Here is a 23,202-nt window from a genome sequence, read left to right on the forward strand (position 1 = left end):
TCATAAGACCCAAAAGTGGTGAAGGTTTTAAAACATGAGGACAATAAGTCTAAGTTAACTTCTCTGCTTGATTTAACAGAAGCATATCGGTGTCAAACTGGAATGGAAATCAAACCAAAAGTTGATAACAATGTGCAAAAAAACAAAATAATGAATATAAGGTGAAAGATCAGATGAGAAGGCAAGAAATGTGGAAAATGCATGAACATATTTGCAAGTGCAGAAAACTCTGGAACAACCTCATGTTGATCAGGATCGAACATAGGAATGGCTAAGGAGAGCTGAATTTAAACCAGAAGACGAAAGGTTAATATTGGCGGCTCAAGATAGTGGACTACTTGCACATTGATTTACAAAGTCCATTTAACATGAGAGAAACAGACAAATGCAGGTTTTTTTAAAACAGAATTGGAAACAGGTGCACATCTTGTTGCTGGTTGTTGTATACTAATGGCTGAAGGACTGTATACTTAAAGGCATAATAATGTGGCAAGACTGTTACATTGGGATTGTGCAAACATAATAATGAAGTAGCTGAAAAACTTTGGAAACATGCGTCTCAAAGCATTATAGCAAATTATGAAGTTTATATTGCATGGGATCACCCATTACTAACGGTTCAAAAAATAGATGCGAGAATAGCAGGTATAATAGTCGATGAAACTAAGACAAAAGTAGCATTGATCATTGAAATTGCTACACCCAGTGGCTACAGTGCTTTGTGTACAGAGACACACAAAGTTATAGAATACCAAGATTTGCAGGCAAAAATGAGGGCAATGTGGAAGGAGGATACCAAGACAATAGTAGTAGGAAGTAATGGTCTCATAAAAAAAGCGTTTACAGTATTAGATATTCCACCAGTACATGTAACTCCATATAAATTGCAAAAGTAGTCATTTCTGGACACGTTGCAGGTGTTGCGAAGAGCACTTTTAGTTAACATCAAAGAGTGAAACATACTAATTTCACAAACCTTAATCATAATTAGACTTAGGAACCCATCATGGTATTAGAAACCCAAAAGAAAATGAAACCTGAAGACTACAAGATCTTCAGTTATGGTAAGCTCCTAACATAACTGCATTTTCAGCTATTGCATGTATTTGGGAGGTGGGAGAAAGCTGGAACACCTGGGGAAAACCCACAAAAACAGAGAGAAGACTTGTAGACTCCATGCACATAGCACCTCATTTTATACTTGCATATCATTAATTCTTTTCGCCCTGAAATTCTTCTGACAGGTCATGACACTGTGTAGAACACAATGCTATTCCTAGTATAACTTAATCTTATATTTACAAGTAAGAAAGTTGTGACCTTTAGTAACACTTGATGGCCTGAATAAATAGGCATAATTTAATCCTTAAATTCTGTACTTCGAACATTTAAGCATATGCTATGCTATGCTCTTGATCTTTTTTTAAACATTGCACTTTGATTAGTATATTGAGCTTTTCTGCCCAGAGTTTCGACAGGCTTATATGGAATTATCTGTCATTTTCTTTCATCCTTTTGCCCATGAATTAAAAATTTTCCTGGTTTTAATTATTCACCTGCATTATTTTTAGTTGCAGATTTTCTTGCTGAATTTTGCACACTGCAGCAGAGTGATTTGTTTTGCCACAGCTTCTACTCACACAGTTCACTGAGGCCCTTTTCTCATTATCATGTATAAATCACAGCCATTGCAGATTTGAGAAGCAGCACATTTCTCATGACTGTCTTGGCTCATTTTTACCATTTTTGCTGTTCCAGTCTCAAATTATGTTCTTCTTTGAATTTTCTTAATTGCGACATAGTAATTTTGCTTGATCTCCTTATATTGTTTGATTTAATATTAAATGTGTTTGACACACACCCAGGTTACACTACTAGCAATTAAATGTCAGCACTTTTATAAAGTAGATTCCTTCATCCAAGTGTAACCCTGTCATGGGGTCAAGTTGTTTGATAGCACTGTAATTCGGGTTCTTTTTAAGCCACTTAGGATTATGCATAATTATTGTTGTTATGGAAGTTGATTTGCTTAGCTGCTCATATTCCGTTTGCTTACGTAATTTCTAAAATGTGTGGTGTTTGTTTTGATTTTTTTACCAGTCTCTCTCTCTCTCTAATACCTGTTTACCATTTGAATGGTCTGCTACTCTCACCCTTCCACAAAGGTCATCTTTTTATGCACAAATGCTAAACTCCTATCAGTATGATGTCATAATTTATTGTGGTTGGCCTTGTGCTGCCTTGTTAATTTTTTCTAAATATGTTGATTTACACAATAGTCCTGTCAAGCAGAACTGTTACTGTCAATCCCCAAAGATGATTTTACCTGGTGTTATATAAAAGCAGGTTGCACAGTTCCTTGTACTGATTGCCAACTTAGAAAATCTATTGGGTTGAAAATCCATTGAAGTAATTTCCTCCAACTTTAAAATAAGATAGATAAAAAGATTTTCTAAAAAATATAATCTCTTGTAATTTAAACTGTGTTGTCACTAAAAACGGAAGGATAAGGACCCGAAAATCGCGTCCACGGTTTTTGGCCGACACCACGCTTAGGCAGGCATGCGAAAAGTGTCTCTGTCTCTTCTGGAGCCGGTTTCACAACGACACCACCCCCCCACCGCCACCCACCGGGGTACACGAGGCTCGGCTCGTGGCTCGCCTACCCCTCTTGGTGTGGAGACCGTGAGCTATTATTATTCCTAATATTCCAGTGGATCCAGTGGGATGGGACGCCTCCCTGCCAGGCCTCTGTCAGTGTCCATTAAGGCCCTATACACATCGCCTAAAGCTGCCTAAACTACCCAAGTCTCCTAAGTCTCTACTCCTGGGATCCATGTCTCTTTCTCTCACCCTTAAGTTTAGCTGAGGACCTTATTTTTTTTAGGTAGTTCTTTAATTAGGCAGAGAGGACTGCCCCTCCTCAGAGAGAGGCTGAGTCTAGTTGTTGAGCAGGTAGATCCCCCTCCCAGGTATATCCAGGGCTCTCCCCACACACACTCACAGACTACAAGGAGAGGCCTTCGGCCACGAGGAGGCTGCTTGATCTGGAGGAATCCGGCCCCTCCCGGAGGGAGGAGGAGTTTTCCTCCTGGGGAGTCGCCGGACGCATGACTCATTCCTTCAGGCACAGAAAGCAAGAAAATCTAGGAATAGGAAAAGGCTATTTTCTAGCTTCCTCAGTATAGACCCACCCAGCCCCTCCCTCCAGTTTTAAAATTAGATGAATGTTACTTTAAATGTTTACTTAGTTCCCTTTTCTCCCACCTGCTCCTGTCTCCCCCCACAGGTACTACGTCAGGGACAGGTATACAGGGTCCCAGTACACATCTTATACTACTGACCCTGAAACTATTTCTCAGGAAACTACTATTTCTCAGGGCACTAAATATTTCCATACTCTTAAAAAGTCTAAGCCTTTCTAAGAGTCTAGAGGTTTAGGGCAAGGGGGTATACAAAAGTATACACATCTTCCACCCTTCTATGAAATTGTTAATTAAATAATTTACATATACAGGAGCACACGGAGGAATTCGAAAAGAAAACAAAAGAAAAAAAGCGATAAATTAGATTAGAAAGAATACACAGGTAATATACAGCAGGTTCCTGCAGCAACCATTTCCTGCAGTGTGGATATGATGCTTTGGAAGCTGAGCTGAGAGCAGCAATGACAGATGCGGGCAGGTGCATGGCTATGCAAAACAAACATTGCCAAAATTAGTGAACATTGCTTGATACGCAGAAATTAGAGAAACTTGGTAAACCACTAGAGTTTGGTTAGGGTTTTGGTGCTACTGCACAAGAAGTTAAAGAAAAAAAAAGAGCCAAAGCAAAAAACCAGGTACAGCCAGCAAGATCCTTTCCAGCCTCAGAAATTAAGCAGAAATCAGATCCAGACACATTGGTCCTTTCCAGACACAGAAGGCAAAGGCAGAGGCAGAGGGCAAACTCGAGGAGGCTAGGACTACAGAGGCTCGCAGCCTCCCAGAGAGAACCAGCAGGAGGACACACCACTACTCCACTCCACAATCTCCACCATCTCCTGATCTTTGACTCCACCTCACAGCTCCAGCCTAGAACTCAAGCACCAGAGAAAATTAAGGCTCTCACAGGAAAAAAAATACACACAACAATTACAAACACAAACTGATAATGGATATAAAACAATATAGATTCCATTTCATCATACACCAACAACACATGGCAAGCCAAGGCCAAAGGCAAAACCAAAAGCAGAGGCACTCCAAACAAATAACAAAACTACTTCAAAAATAAGAACAAAAAAGAAATTCTTTCAAGGCCAAACAGGCTTCCAAGGACTGTTCAAGACTTCCAAGGCCAAGAACCAGAAAACAAGGATTTTATTCTTTTCCGCATTGTCCTGTAATGAATAAAATTGTTATTGTATCAAAATAAAAACTTTACAGCAACTATTTCCTTTATTCCATGCTGCACTTTGCTGGGTGACTTGGGACCTCCTCCTGGAGGAGGGGCATTGCATCCTTCATCAGACACAAAAGCAGAAGATACCACCAGATTCTCAGCAGCCTCAGTAGAATATCCAGCTCAGAAATTGCCCTTGGCTCATCTACCTGCTTCAGAGTGTTCATGCCTGGCATCCTGGCATCGCCATTGCAGACTTCACTTGATACACATATACCCTTACCTGCCCGCAACGACTATGCAAGCGACAAGCGACAGCCAACAAGCCTTGTTGAAAACTTGGGACTATGTTGGGACTGCAGTGCAGGCCTTGGACAGTCAATGTAATATTCAGTCAATTCGTCCCATTGCAACCCAAATACCTTTACCTGTGCCACACTGGATACAAACAGTCCCAGATGGCTTTTCTGACAAAAAGAAAACAAAAACAATAACCAGGTACTTTCAGAAAAGGTGTTTCACACAAAAATATGAAGGCAAACAATTACCAGAAGTTTTCTGGCCATGGGTTTTTGCACACCCAGATGACTGCAAGAGGAAACTGCAGGGGCTGAAATCAAGCTCATCTTCTATTTTCTGATTGGTCTCACAGCTCTTATTGTGCATGAAGCACTCCACCTGAAAAAGTGCATTCTCTAAAAATTGGGCTCAAGGTACAGATAAACAAAGGTCTAACTTTGGCAAGCCGCATAGCAAGTTTATACAAGTCAAACCATAAACACAGACGCTGGGGACCATGGATGGGGAGCGCATTACGGAGAAGAGAAATGACAACAAAAGAAAAGCACAAAAGAAAAAGCACAAAAACCAATGTGATGCAGATACATACAATGGATAAGATGCAAAAAAAAGTTCATTCATCAGATTCATCATCAAGAATAATAACAAAATATAGGCCAGTTATAGTTATGTCAAACAAGGCAAGGTACCCAGTACCCATTCCTACCCTCTTGGCAATGAATCTCTATCTCGGGATAACAATTGAAAACAAAAATACAGCTACAATACCCAGGGAAGAAGGGGAAGGTGTTCACAATCTGGCGGAGAAAAACAGCAGATCCATCATGGATGAAGTTGCATCCACAGACATTTTCTTACAATTAACTCAAGCATGTAAGCCATTGCAATAGATCTTTTCATCTCCTCACTTCCCTCCCATCTCAAGTTTTTCAAAGTTTTGCACCAGGACCAAGCATGGAAGGCATCCTCTCTCCTTCAGGCTGGATCCTCTAAACATCATATGTCTTCCCTTCTCTTCTTCCTGATGCTCCTTTCTTCAGATGGGTACAGAGCAACCGAAAGTCAGAGATCAGCCCCTTTGCTTGAGACACTCCAGACTCCAACTGACAACAGAGCACACCACTGCTACGGAGCTTCTTCCTCCACTGGCGGGCTCCTTCCACAGCTTCACACACTTCTGACACACTGACACACCACACACTACACCCCAGCTTGAAAACATTGAAGTGAACATTCCTCAGGATAGTGACCTCCCTAAAGCCACAAATAACCAAAAAGGGTAAAATATGAAGACCTGGAAACTTAGACCATACTACTGAAAACAGAAATCAAAAAAAATCAAAAAGAAACAATCTGAACAGCAAAATCAGCAAAACACATCCAGATAGATTTGGAATATTTGCTCCAAATGCTTCAACATCTTTTTTATCTATCAATACAACATATTCTTCATATCCAATTCAATTCACAAATATCTGCCAATGCATTTTTCAAGACCCATTGCTAAGATAGCCCATCCTTAATATTTTTTCATCATAACCCAAATAACATCAACCATCCAAGGAGACCCATTGCGCCTGCATGCTGGAAAAACTTCATGATTCCCTTTGAGCCTTCAGCATCCCTTTGAACCACTTGATTTCAGAGTTGCAGAGCTTGTTCCTGAAGACAGTAACTCTCAGCAAGAAAAGCTAGCTTTCAGAACTGTCAGCAACTTCAGCCAGACATGGCAATCCAACCAGACAGCTTTCCATCAAGACAGGGTTTCAGAAGCAACTGGCCAACACAGGGTTTCTTGGAATCCAGGGTGTCCCTTGCTTCAAGCTCTTCATCAGGGTTTCTTCTTTCCCAAATCTTGCACAAAATAAAGGAGAGAGGTTTCTGCATTCACAGACAATTATGCTTACTAAATGCTTACTGAAAATTTCTAAGACTTCTGTACAGCTTTTGAGACTTAGCTTTCCTTAGCTTAGGCAACCTGGACAGCAGGAAAAGTACTTCCTATTGACATGCTCTTCTTGGATTTTTCTGCAGGCCATTTCATGCTAAAATTTTGCCAAAAGACTGTGCCAAATGACAACAGGCCACATACTCTCATTGGAGCTGCCAGCCAGAAGCACAGCCCAAGAGCTTACTGGCAACACTCCATATCTAGAAGCTGCTACATTTTTCCCCGCATATACACCTCCAAAACATTACAACCTGCCTTTATAGCTGTTTTTGGAGCCAGCCATTGCTTTTTCCTTGCATTATTTTTAGCTACACCATCTTTGTCTATGGTTTCAAACTATATGGTTGGCTATGTATAGGACTGCAGTTGCATCCTTGGCAGTCATAGTACAAGTTTTATACCTACCATAAATGTAGATGTCCTATAGGTACGCAGGTATGTTTATGTTTTCCTCCCACCCTTTTCCCTGTGGTTTACCCTTTGTGGTTACCCTCCATTTTACCCCTCATTTGGGTAATCTTTGTAATATTATTTGTTATGTTGTTGTACTTTGTCTGAATTTTTCTTTATTTTTTCTATTTGTTCCTTTAGGGCATCTGCATCTGGGGGCACTGGTTGGAAGAAGAAACAGCGAAGAGAATTGTACGGGCTGGCAGCCTTTTCCGTTAGGGACTGCGATCAGGAAAGCGCCCACTCCAGACTTTGAACTGCCAGACTGAAGAAGCCCCCAGGACCCAACAACCTTATGTAGGCAGACATATGTAAGGACTGACATGACATCTACATTTATGGTAGGTACAAAACTGTACTTTTTGGTGTACTGTACTTAACCTTGTTTTTATTTATTTTACCGTATTTTATTTTGCTTTCTCTCTCATATTTTATTATGCTATACTTAACCTTAGTATTTTTCAGTTTTCCTTTCTTAGATTTTCCAAGTCACGTTCTGGTATCTTGAGTGATGCTTATAAAATGTGCACTTGCCCTAGTTTCAGCAGTGTTTTGGCATTGAAAATATATTTGAAGAAGGCAAGAGGAAGTACTGCTGGCTTACCTGAACAAAATTAACTAAAGTGTACAGGTAGTAGTACTACTGAGCCTTACATAAGTATGTTGGCAGATGGTTTAAACATTTAAGTTCATGTATGCTCAAACTCTGTTTTACCTTAGTGTCATTGTCATTGTAATACTGATGCAACTGGTTTACTGATCGCAGAGAGCAGCATGAAAATGTTTACAAGCCTGCCTTCACTACAGATTTGATTATGCAGATGCATTCGTAAGCCTAAAAATCCACAACTGATGACCTGTAAATTTGATAAATGTGAAGAGGAATAATGTAAATTATTTCAGATGCAGTTGTCACAGATTTTTGAGTGAGAAACACATACTAGGCTGCTGTTTCTGTCTTGGTATGGGGGAGCACTTGCAGGTATTTTCAGTACACTAAAGGTCCTTGATGCAAATTCTCCACCTAGTTTGTAACTTTATTACTAAAAACTTTGTTCACATAGCAGTGTACTAATCTGAAATTATTTACTAAAGAAATTCTGTCTTATTGGAATTCTTCAGCAAGTAAGTGGCTAGTATTCTGGAAAAGAAAAACATCTAAACTGAGGTAATGTGTTAATAGTTCTGGTAATGAGGCCAGATGTGCAAAATATTATTTGTATAGCATGATAGTGCTGGCATATCTGATGAGCTGTATTTTGCAGGTAAAAACAATCCTTACCTAAAATTGTTCTTTTTACCTGACCGACTGAAACTTAAACTAGTTAACTGAAAAATCTCTTCTTTGCCAATTTATATAATACTATTTTTAATCGTGTCTTATTGCTTTACAGACTAAACTCAATGGCACATCCAACATGATTGTTACCAAGCAGCGAAAGCTCTCAGCCAACTATGAGAAAGAAAAAGAACTTTGTGTAAAATACTTTGACCAGTGGTCTGAGTCAGATCAGGTCGAATTTGTGGAACACCTGATCTCTCGAATGTGTCATTATCAGCACGGGCACATAAATTCGTATCTAAAACCCATGTTACAGAGGGATTTCATTACTGCCTTACCAGGTACAGCTTAGTTATTGTTTATGCAAGGGAAGCCTGTGGATTCTTTACTGCATTGTCCAATTTGGCAGGCAATGTTTAAAGAGAAATTTGCATAGAAGATATATGTGGAGAAAGAGAGAGGTCTGTCTTTAGACTTGTAGCTTATGCATCATGGAAAAAAAAACATAAATGTTGGGCTTTATTAAAAGCATTATATATTGGAAGGCTTGGAGTCATTGAAAGCTAGTAACATAAAAAAAATCACCATGATTTTTTGATTGTCTGAAGGATTGTTTGTAAACACTAGTGAAACATAAATAAACTTGGTGTACTTTGTGGTGCTTTTACTTTTGAGTATGTATTAAGTGATTTGTACAATAACAGGCATGTCAGGTAGACTTCAGTGGTTTTATTTTGCCACAGATTGTCTGGTAATGGATCTGATCTCAAGGCACTACAATAAAGCATGTTCAGTAACCTTTTAAAGGAGGTCTGTGATACAAGTACACAACTGTACACTTAACATTTGTGCCTTAGGTAGCATGCAGGAACATGACAGCCTGTTTTAATTGTCACTATTACTACTGTCATTGTCGGTGCCAGAATGTTACCTTTCTTAGCCCATTTTATTTCATATATGAATACATGATTAATGTTTTAGTAATTTTGATAGACACAAAAGAGCTCTAAAGTTCACAGCTCATGTCGACAGCTAATGTTAAAATTAAGATTATTTATTGTTTTAATTGCTGCTGATCATCAAACTTTATAGAAGAAGACAGTTGTATGGTTGTTCAGGCTATAAAATATTAACACCAAATGGCCTCTCTGTGGAGTAACTAACTCAGTTTTTAGGAACTATGCATATAGTCAATTCAACAAAACTTCTGTCATCAGATGTTAATTCTTAATTTGTTACCTCTTCTGTAAGGTCAGTTCATCTTTTGATCTTGAAAAAAATATTTAGTAACGTAGTTGATGTTTTTTAGGGGAAGATCACTGTAGTATTGTATCACATCATTTGGATTTACTCACCAGTGAAGTTGCACTGGTGCAACTACTTTGTTTATTTTTCCCTATCCCTTCCTAGTAAAGGCAAACATTCGTCATGCTCCACAGTTGGTACTTCTCATTGTTGTGAAATTGATAGCTGTTGACTGTTTTTTTAATGAGTTCACTGTTGGCCTTTTATTGGTACCATTTTTTATGCTGAATTGGAAGTTTTTGTTCCATGGTTACCAATGGAAAGTTTTTCATTAGAAAGTTTGTCTTCCTCTTCTAGAACTATTAATAAGTGCTCTCTTCAGGTCCTGGCTATGACACAGATGGATGACAATTTGGTCCTCCGTTCTTTTACTAGAATTAGGCAGTTAAAAAGCCTTATCTTACTTTGCTGAGAAATTAATTAGGAAATTAGTGTAGGAAAAGCAAAGTTATAAGGAGAAAATTTGTTCTAAAACTCCTAAGACTGAAGACAAATGGTAAACAGTTTGAGAAATGGGCAGTTAATAAAAAGCAGCAGAAATTCAAGATCTTATCCAGTTTCTCCAGATATAAGATTGGTCCATCTATGACTTCCACATCATTGATTTGAAAGCTTGTTATAGTCATTTAAGAGAAGAGAGTCTGTATTTGCTAAGCCTATAACAGTATCAGCATATTCATTGAAGCCCCTGAAAATAATTTTTGATGTCTAAGAATTTAATCCACAACAGAAGTATATACAGTGCTTCACAGTTTACAACTCCCCAAAAAAATATAAACGTCTATTTGCAAATGAGGGCGCTTGGTTGGTACTGATGCAGGCCCCTTCCATATTACCACCTGTTAATGCTTTCTACATTACAGACTGAAGCAAACTAATTAGATCTGTCCTGATTGTGAAATGATTGTTCCTATCCTGGATGGAAGTAATCTGAAGCTTCAGTTTATTTGTGGGACTGTTTCCTTCATTTTAGTAAACTAAACCATGAAATGTTCTGATTTATGTAATGTCAGGGTAGGTAAACACTGCATAAATTGTGAAATTTTAATTACCCATTGTCAAAGTAATTGTGTTAAGTGTTTATAAATTCTGCATCTAAAACAAGTTTTAAGAACTAATCAGCAAGCTTAGAAGAGAAAATGCTAAGCCTGTCTTAACTCTGAAAATTGTATTACTTGCAGTGCGGCTAAACCAGTCTGAATGTCAGTTAAAAGAACCTGTAAATTTGAAGAATGTAAAGCAGAAGAGTTTTGCTATATCTAGTTTTAATCATAACTGAGTAGTTAAATTTACAGGAGGAAGTGAGCAGAGTTGAGTTGTATTTTTGAGACATCCATTTCATAGCATTTTAAATATGATTAATATTGTTAATCTAGGTTCACTACTGTAACAGAATACTAATATTTTAACAAAAACACCCAATTGTATTGCCGCGGTGGTACGGCGGTAGCATTGTTACCTCACAGTAAGAGGTTCTCCCATTCGATTCTCGGCTTGGCTTGGGAGTGCCTTCTCTGTGGAGTCTGCATGTCCTCCCCGTGGTTGGGTAGCGTTCGAAAGACATGCGTGCGTAACTGGGCGTGCCTTCGTTGAAGGTTGGGCGTCAAGCTGGCACCTCTGCGTTTCGTAAAACGCTACTGCCAATCATTAACGGACCGGAGTTCCTCTGTGGTGACCCCTTACCAGGAAAAAGCCGAAAGAAAAACAACAAACCCAATTGCCATAAAGTTATCACAGCAAACACTTCAGTGTAAAATGGTGTTGGGACTTCCTCAGAACAAACACACGTGGTCCAACCTACTAAATAAATAAAAATCATTGTGGTGTGACTTGAATCAGCCAATAAATTTCAGTAATAGAATAAAGTAGTTTGTGTTTTAATGTGTTTTATGTATTAAAACATGTAAAATGTTTAAAAAGTATGCATTCTAAATATACATATTACACTCTGAATTTTAAATATTGTAAAAGCACTTGTCAATGAAACAAACTTCCTGAACCTGTTTTTAACTGCCACTGATGTTTCCTGATTGGACATTCCAGCGGCTGCTTTGCAGATTCTGCACTACTTTTTCAATGGCAGGAAAATGAAAATTATGATCAGGGTATTGACAGTGTCCTTTAAAAAGGTATTATAGACATTTCCTTTTCTTGTATCATAAATGTGTTTATGTATTCTCGCCCTTAACGACCATTCTGATGTTCTTCATGTTTCATTGTTGCAGTCATTACATTTGGGTAATCTGCCGGCAGGTTGCCCTCAGTCGGCCTGATTAACAAAGTCTTGGGTCCTGCGTCGTTTGCTGCCCCTTCTTCCATGACGTCCGGTCATCAGGGGTATAAAACATGCATCCAATGCCATTACATCAGTCTTTCTTGCCGTGCAGTGCCCGAAGCAGAAGCAGTTTGCAAGTGCCGGTTGGCCGACTCCTGAAATTTTTGTTTTCAAGTTTCAGAACCAAAGTCTTCAACTTAAAGCTAAGTAGCCTATTGGGGAAACACTTTCTTGCTCCTTACCGATGTCATCAAAAGTTAATTTAAAGTAATTACAGGTAATTAAAAGTAATTACAGGTTTTGACCACTAGATGGCTGTCTTCACCCACTTATAATTTCTTTCACTTCCCTACTTTCCTCTCATTATAAACTATTTACTCCTACTTCACTCTTACTGCTCTACCTTCCACTTACTATAGTCTTATAACCCTAGTATCTAGCCCTCTTCTTCTTTGTCTCTAGCCCTATACAAGCCCTTACTCTCCCTGTGACTCTTAATTTTTCCTTTCCTTCACTCACTACCACTGCCTTTTATCTTGCCTTCCCTTGGTCTTACCTGCTTCTATACTGATTGTTTTTCTCCCTGCTGTTACCTTCCTCTGGGTATCCCACATCATCCCATTACATAAAGATGGGTCATCTGCTGAGCTCTCCAACTTTCGCCCTATTGCCTTACTCTTTCCAATAGCTAAGATAATGGAAAAAAATGCATTCACAGACAACTACTTGTCCACCTTCTCCAAAATAACCTACTTGCCAACTGCCAACATGGCTTCAGGCCATTCCATAGCACAACCGCTGCCCTGCTGTCTTTTTCTGACTCCATAAACAAAAATCGTAACAATAACACTTTTTCCTCTGCACTATTTATTGACCTTTCAAAAGCCTTTGATATGGTAAACCACAACATACTTATAGACATACTAAAAGCCCAATCACTTGACCCACAAGCATTACAATGGTTTAAGTCCTATCTAGAAAACAGACAGCAAGCAGTACTTTGGGATAATAATCTTTCTACATCCCTCCCAGTGAATACTGGAGTACCCCAAGGCTCCATCTTAGGACCCCTACTCTTTTCATTATTTATTAACGATCTACATACCCAAATTCTTCAAGCCACCTACATACAATATGCAGATGATTCTACTTTAATTTGTTCAGCCAAGACCATAGCCTCTCTCCAATCCCTCACTCAAACTGTATTCAACAGTGTTGAAAATTGGTTCATGCAACACTCCCACCTCCTGAACCCCCAAAAAACAAAATTATTGCTCTTTGCTCCAACTTTAAAATCACCTCAATTGTACTTCACAATAACCTCAAACAATGGAACTAACATATCTCCAGACACTACAACCCGTCTACTAGGAGTAACAATTGATAACAACCTTAGCTATGATGACCACATTAATCCTACAATAAAGTCTGTTAAGAAAAAACTAGGCACCCTTTACAGAATCAAACCCTTTCTTCCCCCATCAGCCAGAATGACTATTGCCCAGATCCACCTTATCTCTACCCTGTTCTATGCTTCTGCGATATATACCAATCTATCTAAGAACAACCTTACCAAACTCCACCAGTTACAATAATATAGCCAGATTTGCCAAAATGGCACCCCATTTAGAACTCACCACTGTCTCAACCTCAGACAACTGGGATGGCTAGAACTGCAAAACCAACTACTTTGTCAACAACTAGTTATCGCCCAAAAGTTCCTTTATCACCCTAACAGTACCCCTATCCTCACTAATCTGATTACACCATACAAAAATCTTGAAACACTACACTCAGCTAATAAGCTCCTTGTTGCCACTATTAAGTCAAAAAAAAAAGCTGGGGACTCACTTTTCTCCATCACAGTAGGCAAAAACTGGTCCCAACTAACTACTGAACTATCCACCCTTGCTTCAACTTTCCTATTTAAAAAAACATATTAAAGAATATCTTAAATCTCACTGGCTTTGTCCATGCTCTAACCCTGACTAACATTTCATTCCCCTTCTTGCTCTCTCTACACCTCTCTTCCATACTATTCTTTGATGCTTACTTTGTAATCTATATTCTAAAAAAAAAATGTATTTTTGTTTATCTCTCTGTTATTGGATATTAACTTCAACCTACTAAATGACTTATAACTATTTTGTTCTTGCCAACATAGCCAATGTACTGTAACTTACTTGACTAATACTATATATTGTATTCTTTGTCACTGCTAGTGCTTGGAGCTTTTCTCCCCAGGCCTCTACTGAAAATGGACATATATCCAGTTAGACTACCCCGGTCAACAAATGTAAAATAAAATAAATAAAAATAAATAATAACTGCATTACTTGTGGAAAGCAAATACCTCACAAAGATTTTCATTTGTACTGTATTCCTTGCCTTGGCCCTGACCATGACGTATCTTGCTGTCGGTACATTTTTGCCTCTAAGTATTTCGGTTCTCGGTTTAATTATCCAGAAATGTCATCTGTTAGCCATCCAACTATCGGGATTCCGAAAAAACGCAAAGATAACGACAGAGACAGGCCGCCGAGGTCCAAAACTGCTGACGATGCTTCTCCTAAGCCAGTCGCCAGTTCGCTGGTATTATGTGAGGCACTTTCGCAGCCCCTGATACCCGCTAATTCTGATTCGCAGGCCTCTACTGAGACCCATTCAGAGTCCGGTATGCCTCGAGATGCTTCAACTTTGGAACCCTGGGATATCTCTACCTTGGATGGATCCAGAGCCGCTGTGCAGGCACCGGCTTCTGAGGGTGTATTCAGGCCTACAGACTTGCATATTAAACTGACTCCACCTTCATTACTAAGGTCTAAATCTCAATCTATGTGTAAAAAATTGACGCCCAGGCCACATGTTCAGGCCCCTATGCCTAAAAAAACAAATGATCAAAATGGCTGAAGATTTAATTACTCTAATCAGGGGTAGTCAACCCCCCCCCCACTCTAAGAGGCCTAGGGCTGAGGTTGATTATGAATCTTCTGATCAGATTTCGGTTTCTTCTGACTCTTCCAAAGATCTGGATTTGTCCATACCTACTTATGAGGATTCTGATGCAGAGGATTCCATTCCCTCTGCTTCCCCTCCTGAGGATTTTTCTTTTGGAGAAACTTTACATACCTTAAGGGCACATTTCTACTGGGAAAGTCAGGAATTTTCTGATTCAAAAAAGAGGCTTAGGGATTTTCTTCTACCTCAGCATAGGCCTTTGGCTATACCTTCTGTACTAAACATTGTTGATGTGTTTTCGGAATCCAGTATGGCCCCTGATTCCCTGCCTCCGACTCCTAGCAAACCTGACAAATACTATAGGGTTCCTGAGTCCCACACGTTCTTTTTCAAAAATCCTGTTGCAGATCCAGAATCCATTTCTTAGGGGCCCAAGGGCATTAAGGCTTATACTGCTAAAAATCCTACCCCTTCTGATAGAGACTCCAGGGCACTGGATAGATGGGGTAAGAAGGTTTATACTTCTGCAACCTTAGTAATCAGGGCTTTAAACTGCCAATTTCATATGTTAAAATATCAACAGCATACTATTGGACTGCTTAAACAGAAAATTATGTTGATTCCTGACTGTGTGGAAAATAAAGATTTTTACAGGATTTATTGCATTCTGCTGAACAAATTGGAAAACATACTTTGCAATGTGGTTTTGATTCTTTAGAGGCCTCCTGCAGGGCTGCTGTTACTGGGTCTGTGCTTAGAAGGCATGCTTGGCTTAAGGAGCAATCTTTGCCTGATCATGTTAAAGCGAAATTGTTGGATGCTTCTTTAAATCAGGACCGCCTGTTTGGCAATAAGGCTGAAGAAGTTCTAAAAAAGATGGAAGAAAAAGCTAAATCTATGCAAACTGTTAAAGATTTTTTACAAGTGCAACCTCCAAGATTTAGTAGGCACTGACCTACTAAGAATTGGTCTTTTCCAGCTCCCTCCAGATCCTCTCAAGCCAAACCCAGACACACCAAAAGCACCAGGTTTCACTCCCAGGGGACTCTCAGATCTAAGAAATGGGGGGCCTCCACTTCCAAATCTGGAAATAACAAGACACCCCTATGGTAAACAGTCTCAATGACTTCTTTTTAAAATTACCAAGCACTTACCTTTTAGCTGCCCCTTTGGGGGGAAAAATTGCTCTTTATGCAAAGAACTGGGAACTCATAACCCAGGACAAATGGGTTTTAAATATAGTGTCCCAGGGATACAGAATTCATTTCCACACGTTGCCAGCACCAAACGGGTGGCCAGACCTGCCCCCATATCAGTGGGCAGAGGCTCAAAAACAAGTACTTTCCCTCTTAAACATGGGGGCTATTCAGCCATTACCAGAAGAGGAAAAGGGACAAGGTTTCTATTCCAGGCTTTCTCTGGTACCCAGAAAAACAAATCATGGCATCCAATTCTGGACCTGTCTACTCTAAACACCTTTCTGGACATTCCAAAATTCAAGATGCTGACTCTTCACCAGTTACTTCCTATGCTAGGCAAAGATGCGTGGTTGGCAACTCTAGATTTAAAAGAAGCATACCTGCACATCCCAATCAGGGAATCTTGCAGAAGATACCTACGCTTCAAAGCAGGCTGCTTGCATTATCAGTTCTCTGCACTGCCCTTTGGCTTGTCTGCTGTGCCCAGAGTATTCACAAAGTGCCTGGTTCCAGTTATTCCATTTTGCAGGCAAAGAAATATTCAAATATATCCATACCTGGATGATTGTATAATTCAGGCAGAAAACCAGGGCATACTTCTAAATCATCTGGCGTTTGTAAAAAGGATTCTAACTTGTCTGGGGTACACCATAAGCGAAAAGAAATCACAACTGGTACCCTCTCAACAGATTACATTCCTGGGTGCAAGCTTGAATACAACTGCCCAGATGGCTTTCCTCATGCCAGAGAAGAAAATTCAATTGGTAACTTACTTCAAACAAGTGGCCCCAAAAACCCTGCAATCTGCAAGACAAATACTGCAAGCCTTGGGGTTCATGGCATCCTGCATTCTTCTATTTCCATATGCAAGACGGCATATGAGGAAACTACAGCAGTACTTAAAAAGTTTATGGAGTCAACATTGTCACAGCCTGGAAACAATGATTCCTATCATACATGCCTACGCCTGGGAATTCCTATGGTAGGCAGAGGCCTGCCACCAAAACAAGGGACTGCCATTCACACTACCCCCTGCCACCCAAACCCTAACTACAGATGCATCAGACTATGCATGGGGGGGGGGCTCACCTGGCAGGAAAGTGCATTCAGGGCAAATGGAACCCAACTCAAATGCACCTGCATATCAATCGGAAAGAAATGTTAGCGGTACAGAATGCTCTGACAGCCTTCAAGGACTACATTCTTCCAGGACAACTAATGGTAAAGACGGACAACACCATGGTTATGTGGTACATAAACAAGCAGGGGAGTACACATTCTTACCCCCTCTGCAGACTAGCCATGGCATTGTGGAACACAGCCTTGAGCTACCAAGTGCACCTACAAGCTCAATTCCTGCCAGGAAAATTGAATACACTGGCAGACGGACTAAGCAGAAATCTCATGGCCTCACACGAGTGGAAACTGGAACCATGGATTTTCAACATGTTGACAAGCAAATGGCAGAGGCCAGACATAGATCTATTTGCCTCCCCCCAGAACTACCAGTTGGACAAGTTTTGCACAAGGACTCCCCACAAAAAAGCCTGAAACGTGGATGCTCTGTCCTTCAGCTGGAAAAACCTATTGGTTTACGCCTTTCCCCCTCTGCCTCTGCTCTCCAAAGTTCTACTAAAAGTCAAACAGGACAAACCAAGAATGATTTTGATTACTCCAGACTGGCCACACCAACACTGGTACCCACTCCTGCGCAGTGTGTCACAAAAATCTCCATGGCACCTGCCTCAGACCCCTTCCTTGCTGTCTCAGCAGGAGAACCAAATTCTGCTCCCTCAGCTTCCAACATTGAATCTTGCAGCCTGGCTAATCACTTAAATGCACCCTTATCATCCCTCAGCAAACCGGTGATGGATGTCATCTTGGAGGCGATAAGACCTAGTACTAGAAAATCTTATGCTGACAAATGGAAAAGATTCTGTGCGTGGAACCAATCTTTAGGGATGAGCACAGCAGTGCTCAATTTACCTAGGATTTTGCGATACTTAACTGAGCTGCTTCACAAGGACCTGTCTTTTTCCTCTATTAAAATCCACACTTCAGCTATTTCAGACCACCCATGAGAGCTCCTACCCCTGCCTGGGATCTTAACTTTGTTTTGGAAAAACTCACTCTACCTCCTTTCGAGCCAGCTGCTACTGCAGACTTAAAATTTCTTTCTTGGAAAACAGCCTTTCTTTTAGCAGTCACTTCAACTAGAAGGATATCTGAATTACAGGCCCTTATGACAGTGGAGCCTTTCATCATCTTTCATGCGGATAGGGTATCTCTGAGGACCAGTCCATCCTTCATGCTCAAGGTGGTTTCCAGTGTGGCTCTTAATCAGTCCATTCATTTGCCAACCTTCTTTCCCAATCCACAGAACAAAGGGGAACGGATTCTGCATTCCTTGGATGTGCACAGACAACTTAGATTCTACTTGGACAGGACTAAATCTCGAAGAAAATCTGAACAATTGCTGGTAGCATTTGCTGCAGGGGCAGAGGGGGAAGGCTATTTCAAAACAAACCATTTCTAAATGGATAAAGCCATTGCATTCATTTCTGCTACAAGTTCCATTGGAAACCCATTCCCCAGGGGATCAGATCTCACTCCACCAGGGCTGCATCTACTTCTGCAGCCTTTCACGGAGGTGTTCCTACCAGGGATATTCTAGAGTTTGTACATACTTTCACCAAGCATTATCATTTACCAATTTTCTCTAAATCCAGAGCTGGCTTTGCCACTGCTGTTTTGCAGGGCCTTATAGCTGGCCCTAATGCTGTATAAACTCCTCCTCCCCCCAACCATAACTTTGGAATCTACCCAAATGTAATGACTGCAACAGTGAAACACGAAGAACATAATACAGTTGTGTACACTTACCATAAATGTAGATGTTAGAGTGTATTCACTGTTGCAGTCCTAGCTACCCTCCCTCCAGCCCCCTATTTTTCTCTGGCTATACCTCTACCTTATTTTACTATGCTTAAAAGCCTTTTTGGTGTATTTGCTTTTGGTTGGAGATATATTTTTGTGTTTTTAATTTTATTTGCTCCCCATTAGGGGGGCACCTGACATCTGGGGCAAGAAAAACTGATTTAATGATGTTGGTTGCATGTTTTATACCCCTGACGACCTGACGTCATGGAAGAAGGGACATCAACTGACGCAGCACCCAAGACTTTGTTAATCAGGCCGACTGAGGGCAACCTGCCCCCAGATTACCCAAATGTAATGACTGCAACAGTGAATACACTTGAGCATCTACATTTATGGTAAGTGTACACAACTGTACTTTTTTCCTGTATAAAAACATAAATACACCTTACATATTGTATAACCAGTGACTTAGGTGTGGTATATTGAAGATTTACCCATGGTTGGAGTGATTAAACAAAGCCAACCATGGGTAAATCTTCAGTATACCACACCACAGTGTCAGTTATTGCTATTATACAATGACATTATTTAAGAAAAAAATTACTCACTTTTCATAAATAGTATCTTTGTCTGATGGCTCTGTGGTGTCCTTCCACTTTTATTGGATATCCTGCTGCTTTTTTTTGATGTACTGCGCATGCATATGGGACACTCACACAGTACATTGGCGCTTTGGAAAGGAATCAATGGAGAAAGAAAGATCTCTGTTGCCCCTTTTTTTAAATAAGTTTGAAATTCAGACACTTCAGAGGTACAAGAGGACAGGATGGAGAAAATGCAAGGCAAATCGGGTACGTTTCTTTAGTTTTTAATAACATACCTGGTTTTCTTAGTATTTTCGCTGTCTCTGTCATACCTTCGGACTGTCCAGATTTCTAATTTTATTATTATTTTTTTTTGTATGATGAAGAAAACTTAAGTTACAGCGCCCGGACTTTTTTTTCCATTAGTATATGCTCGATTTACAACTGGCATGCTTGTTGGACTGACCAGTTAGCGTGCTCTTTTTTGAATGTTAATGGACAGTCATTGTATAATGCTGCATACATCACACCCCTTGACCCACAGTTATAATAATATTGGCCCCTAATCATGTTGGAATCAGATATATTTATCTACTGTCCCTCAAATGTCTGTACAATTTCTGATGGTGCCTATAGTTCATAGGTTCATAGGTTCATACTAGGCTATCTGCCCTAGGGCATTTATAAGCCTAGCCAGAGTGTGTTTGGCTTTCGCCACCCATTTTAAATTAATTTTGCTATGCCTTTTTTTGAGGTTAAGTATACTGTGCCTCTGTCTAACAGTGACACAGAAGTGATAGCCGGGCTAAACCTACGATCTCCCATCCACTCATCAAGATTCCTCTTGAAGACAGTCAATGTGGGACTCTGCCTAACCTGGACTGGGATTTTATTCCAGAGTGAAGGGAGCCTCTGGGTTATGAATCTGTCCCTCCAGCATGTCCTATTTATTTCAGTGCTGAGGTTCAAGTCTGTCGAGCGCGTAGCTCGATGGGATTTGGATTTTCTGAGGTGCAGCATGTCCATTAATTCCGGGTTGGACATGGCTTTATACGTCAGGCACAGATCGCCTCTGAGCAGGCGGTATGCCACTGAGTAGAGCTGGAGTTTCTTTAACCGGGCAGCATATGGCATCTGTTTGAGCCCTTTGATCCTCTTGGTGAGGTACTTTTGGGGTCTTTCCAGTTGCTGCAGGTGTCTGGTAAGGTACATCCCAAAAGGGCATTGTACTCAATTATGGGCCTGATGAGGGATGAGTAAACAGGCACGATGACCTCCCTGATCTAGATGCGAATCCCTTCATGATTAGGTGGGCTATATAAAATGTTTTTCTAACCACTTTGGCCACGTGGTTGTCAAATGAGAGATTGCTATCAACTTGGGTCCCCAGGTCCCTAATGACTTCTTCTGTACTTAATGGATTACCACCTATGTGGTAATTTGTGGGCACTTTGTTTTTGCCAAAGGGGATGACTATACACTTTTTGGCGTTTAGCTTGAGGCCATGGCTCTGGCACCAGTTGTCTGTTTCTATGAGGCCCTTTTGGAGGATGCTTGTGTCGGCTGGAGAGTTGATTATGGCGCCCAGTTTGCAGTCATCTGCGAACTTGGTCAGCCACAGTCCTTCCGTGTTGGCCTGTACCACCGAGAAATATATACCGAACAAGAGAGGTCCCAGGACTGAGCCTTGTGGGATGCCACTTATAACTGGTTTGAAGTCTGACATGGCTCCAGCAATTCTAACCATGTGGGTTCTGTCCTTGAGCCAGTTTGCAACCCATCTAGTGACATAGGGGTTAATATTTAAGCTGGTGAGCTTATCTATAATGCCCGAGTGGGGTATTGTATCGAAGGCTTTTGCGAGGTCCAGGTAGGCTGTGTGGACCACCTTCCCCTCGTCAATGGCCTTGGTGACTGTTTCAAAGAAATCAACCAGGTTTAAGGGGCAGGATCTGCCCTTAACAAAGCCAAACTGGGTAGGATCCAGTGTCTGTAGGTCCCCAATATCTTTATTTATGAGGTCCATGATGATCCTTTCCATAGCTTTGCAGACCAAGCTAGTCAGGCTTATGTGGCGATAGTTTGCAGGATACGTTGACGCACCAGCTTTGTGGAGGGGGACCACTGTTGCTGCGCCACTCTTTGGGTACATATCCTGTAGTAAGGCTAAGACTGAACAGTAGTTTTATGTTTGGGTTTAGCTCTTCTTGGAGTTAATGTAGGACGCAGCCGGGACACCATCTGGTCCCATTGATGCTGTGTTTTTTGCTTTGGAGAGGGCGGCTCTTACCTGAGCATCTGAGATGTCAGGGGGGCAGCACTCTGTTGGGATAGATATTTGCCCTTTTGGTGGGGAGTGGGGGAGAAGTTTGCACTGAACCTGTCAGCTAGGATGTTGGCAATGTCTGTGGGCTCGGTGTATTTTTTGTCATTTTGGACTAATTCTGAGCATATCTGGGAATTCCCACCCAGGTTCCTAACATAACTAAAGAAAGCCTTGTGATTATCCTTAGTGTCCTGTGCAATTTTTCTCTCGAAGCTGGCCTTGGACGATTTTATGAGTGCCCGTAGTTTTTTGCTAATACTGATCAGAGATGCCTTCCCTTTTTGGGATTTTGCTCTATCATGTAGTAGCTTCCTCCTTCTATTGTATAGTTTGTTTATGGCTGGGGTCCACCAGACAGGACGTCTGCCTTTGGAGGATTGGGTCTTGGTTTTATTTGGGATGGCATGATCCATGCATTCCTGAAGGTGTTCATAGAATGCATTTATAAAGGATTCTGCGGTCTGGGCTTGCATTTTGCAAGCAAAGAAATATTCAAATATATCCATACCTGGACGATTGTATAATTCAGGCAGAAAACCAGGGCATACTTCTAAATCATCTGACGTTTGTAAAAAGGGTTTTAACTTGTCTGGGGTACACCATAAGCGAAAAGAAATCACAACGGGTACCCTCTCAACAGATTACATTCCTGGGTGCAAGCTTGAATACAACTGCCCAGATGGCTTTCCTCATGCCAGAGAAGAAAATTCAATTAGTAACTTACTTCAAACAAGTGGCCCCAAAAACCCTGCAATCTGCAAGACAAATACTGTAAGCCTTGGGGTTCATGGCATCCTGTATTCTTCTATTTCCATATGCAAGACTGCATATGAGGAAACTATGGCAGTACTTAAAATGTTTATGGAGTCAACATTGTCACAGCCTGGAAACAATGATTCCTATCATACATGCCTACGTCTGGAATTCCTATGGTAGGCAGAGGCCTGCCACCAAAACAAGGGACTGCCATTCACACTACCCCCTGCCACCCAAACCCTAACTACAGATGCATCAAACTATGCATGGGGGGGGGGGCTCACCTGGCAGGAAAGTGCATTCAGGGCAAATGGAACCCAACTCAAATGCACCTGCATATCAATCAGAAAGAAATGTTTGCAGTACAGAATGCTCTGACAGCCTTCAAGGACTACATTCTTCCAGGACAACTAATGGTAAAGACGGACAACACCATGGTTATGTGGTACATAAACAAGCAGGGGAGTACACATTCTTACCCCCTCTGCAGACTAGCCATGGCATTGTGGAACACAGCCTTGAGCTACCAAGTGCACCGACAAGCTCAATTCCT

General features: G+C 40.8%; 1 protein-coding gene across 1 annotated transcript in view; it reads left to right on the forward strand.

Moving 5' to 3' along the window:
• The window catches only part of BTRC (beta-transducin repeat containing E3 ubiquitin protein ligase), a 2,835,508-nt gene that overhangs the window by 1,275,446 nt on the left and 1,536,860 nt on the right, over window positions 1–23,202 (forward strand). The window contains exon 6 of the mRNA XM_044056496.1: window positions 8,479–8,707. Within this exon, the coding sequence (XP_043912431.1) occupies window positions 8,479–8,707 (229 nt within the window). The remainder of the gene's footprint in view (window positions 1–8,478; window positions 8,708–23,202) is intronic.

Source organism: Protopterus annectens, chromosome 14.part0 (genome assembly GCF_019279795.1).
Source record: "Protopterus annectens isolate FY-2018-M chromosome 14.part0, PAN1.0, whole genome shotgun sequence".
In the NCBI taxonomy this organism is placed as follows: Eukaryota; Metazoa; Chordata; order Ceratodontiformes; family Protopteridae; genus Protopterus; species Protopterus annectens.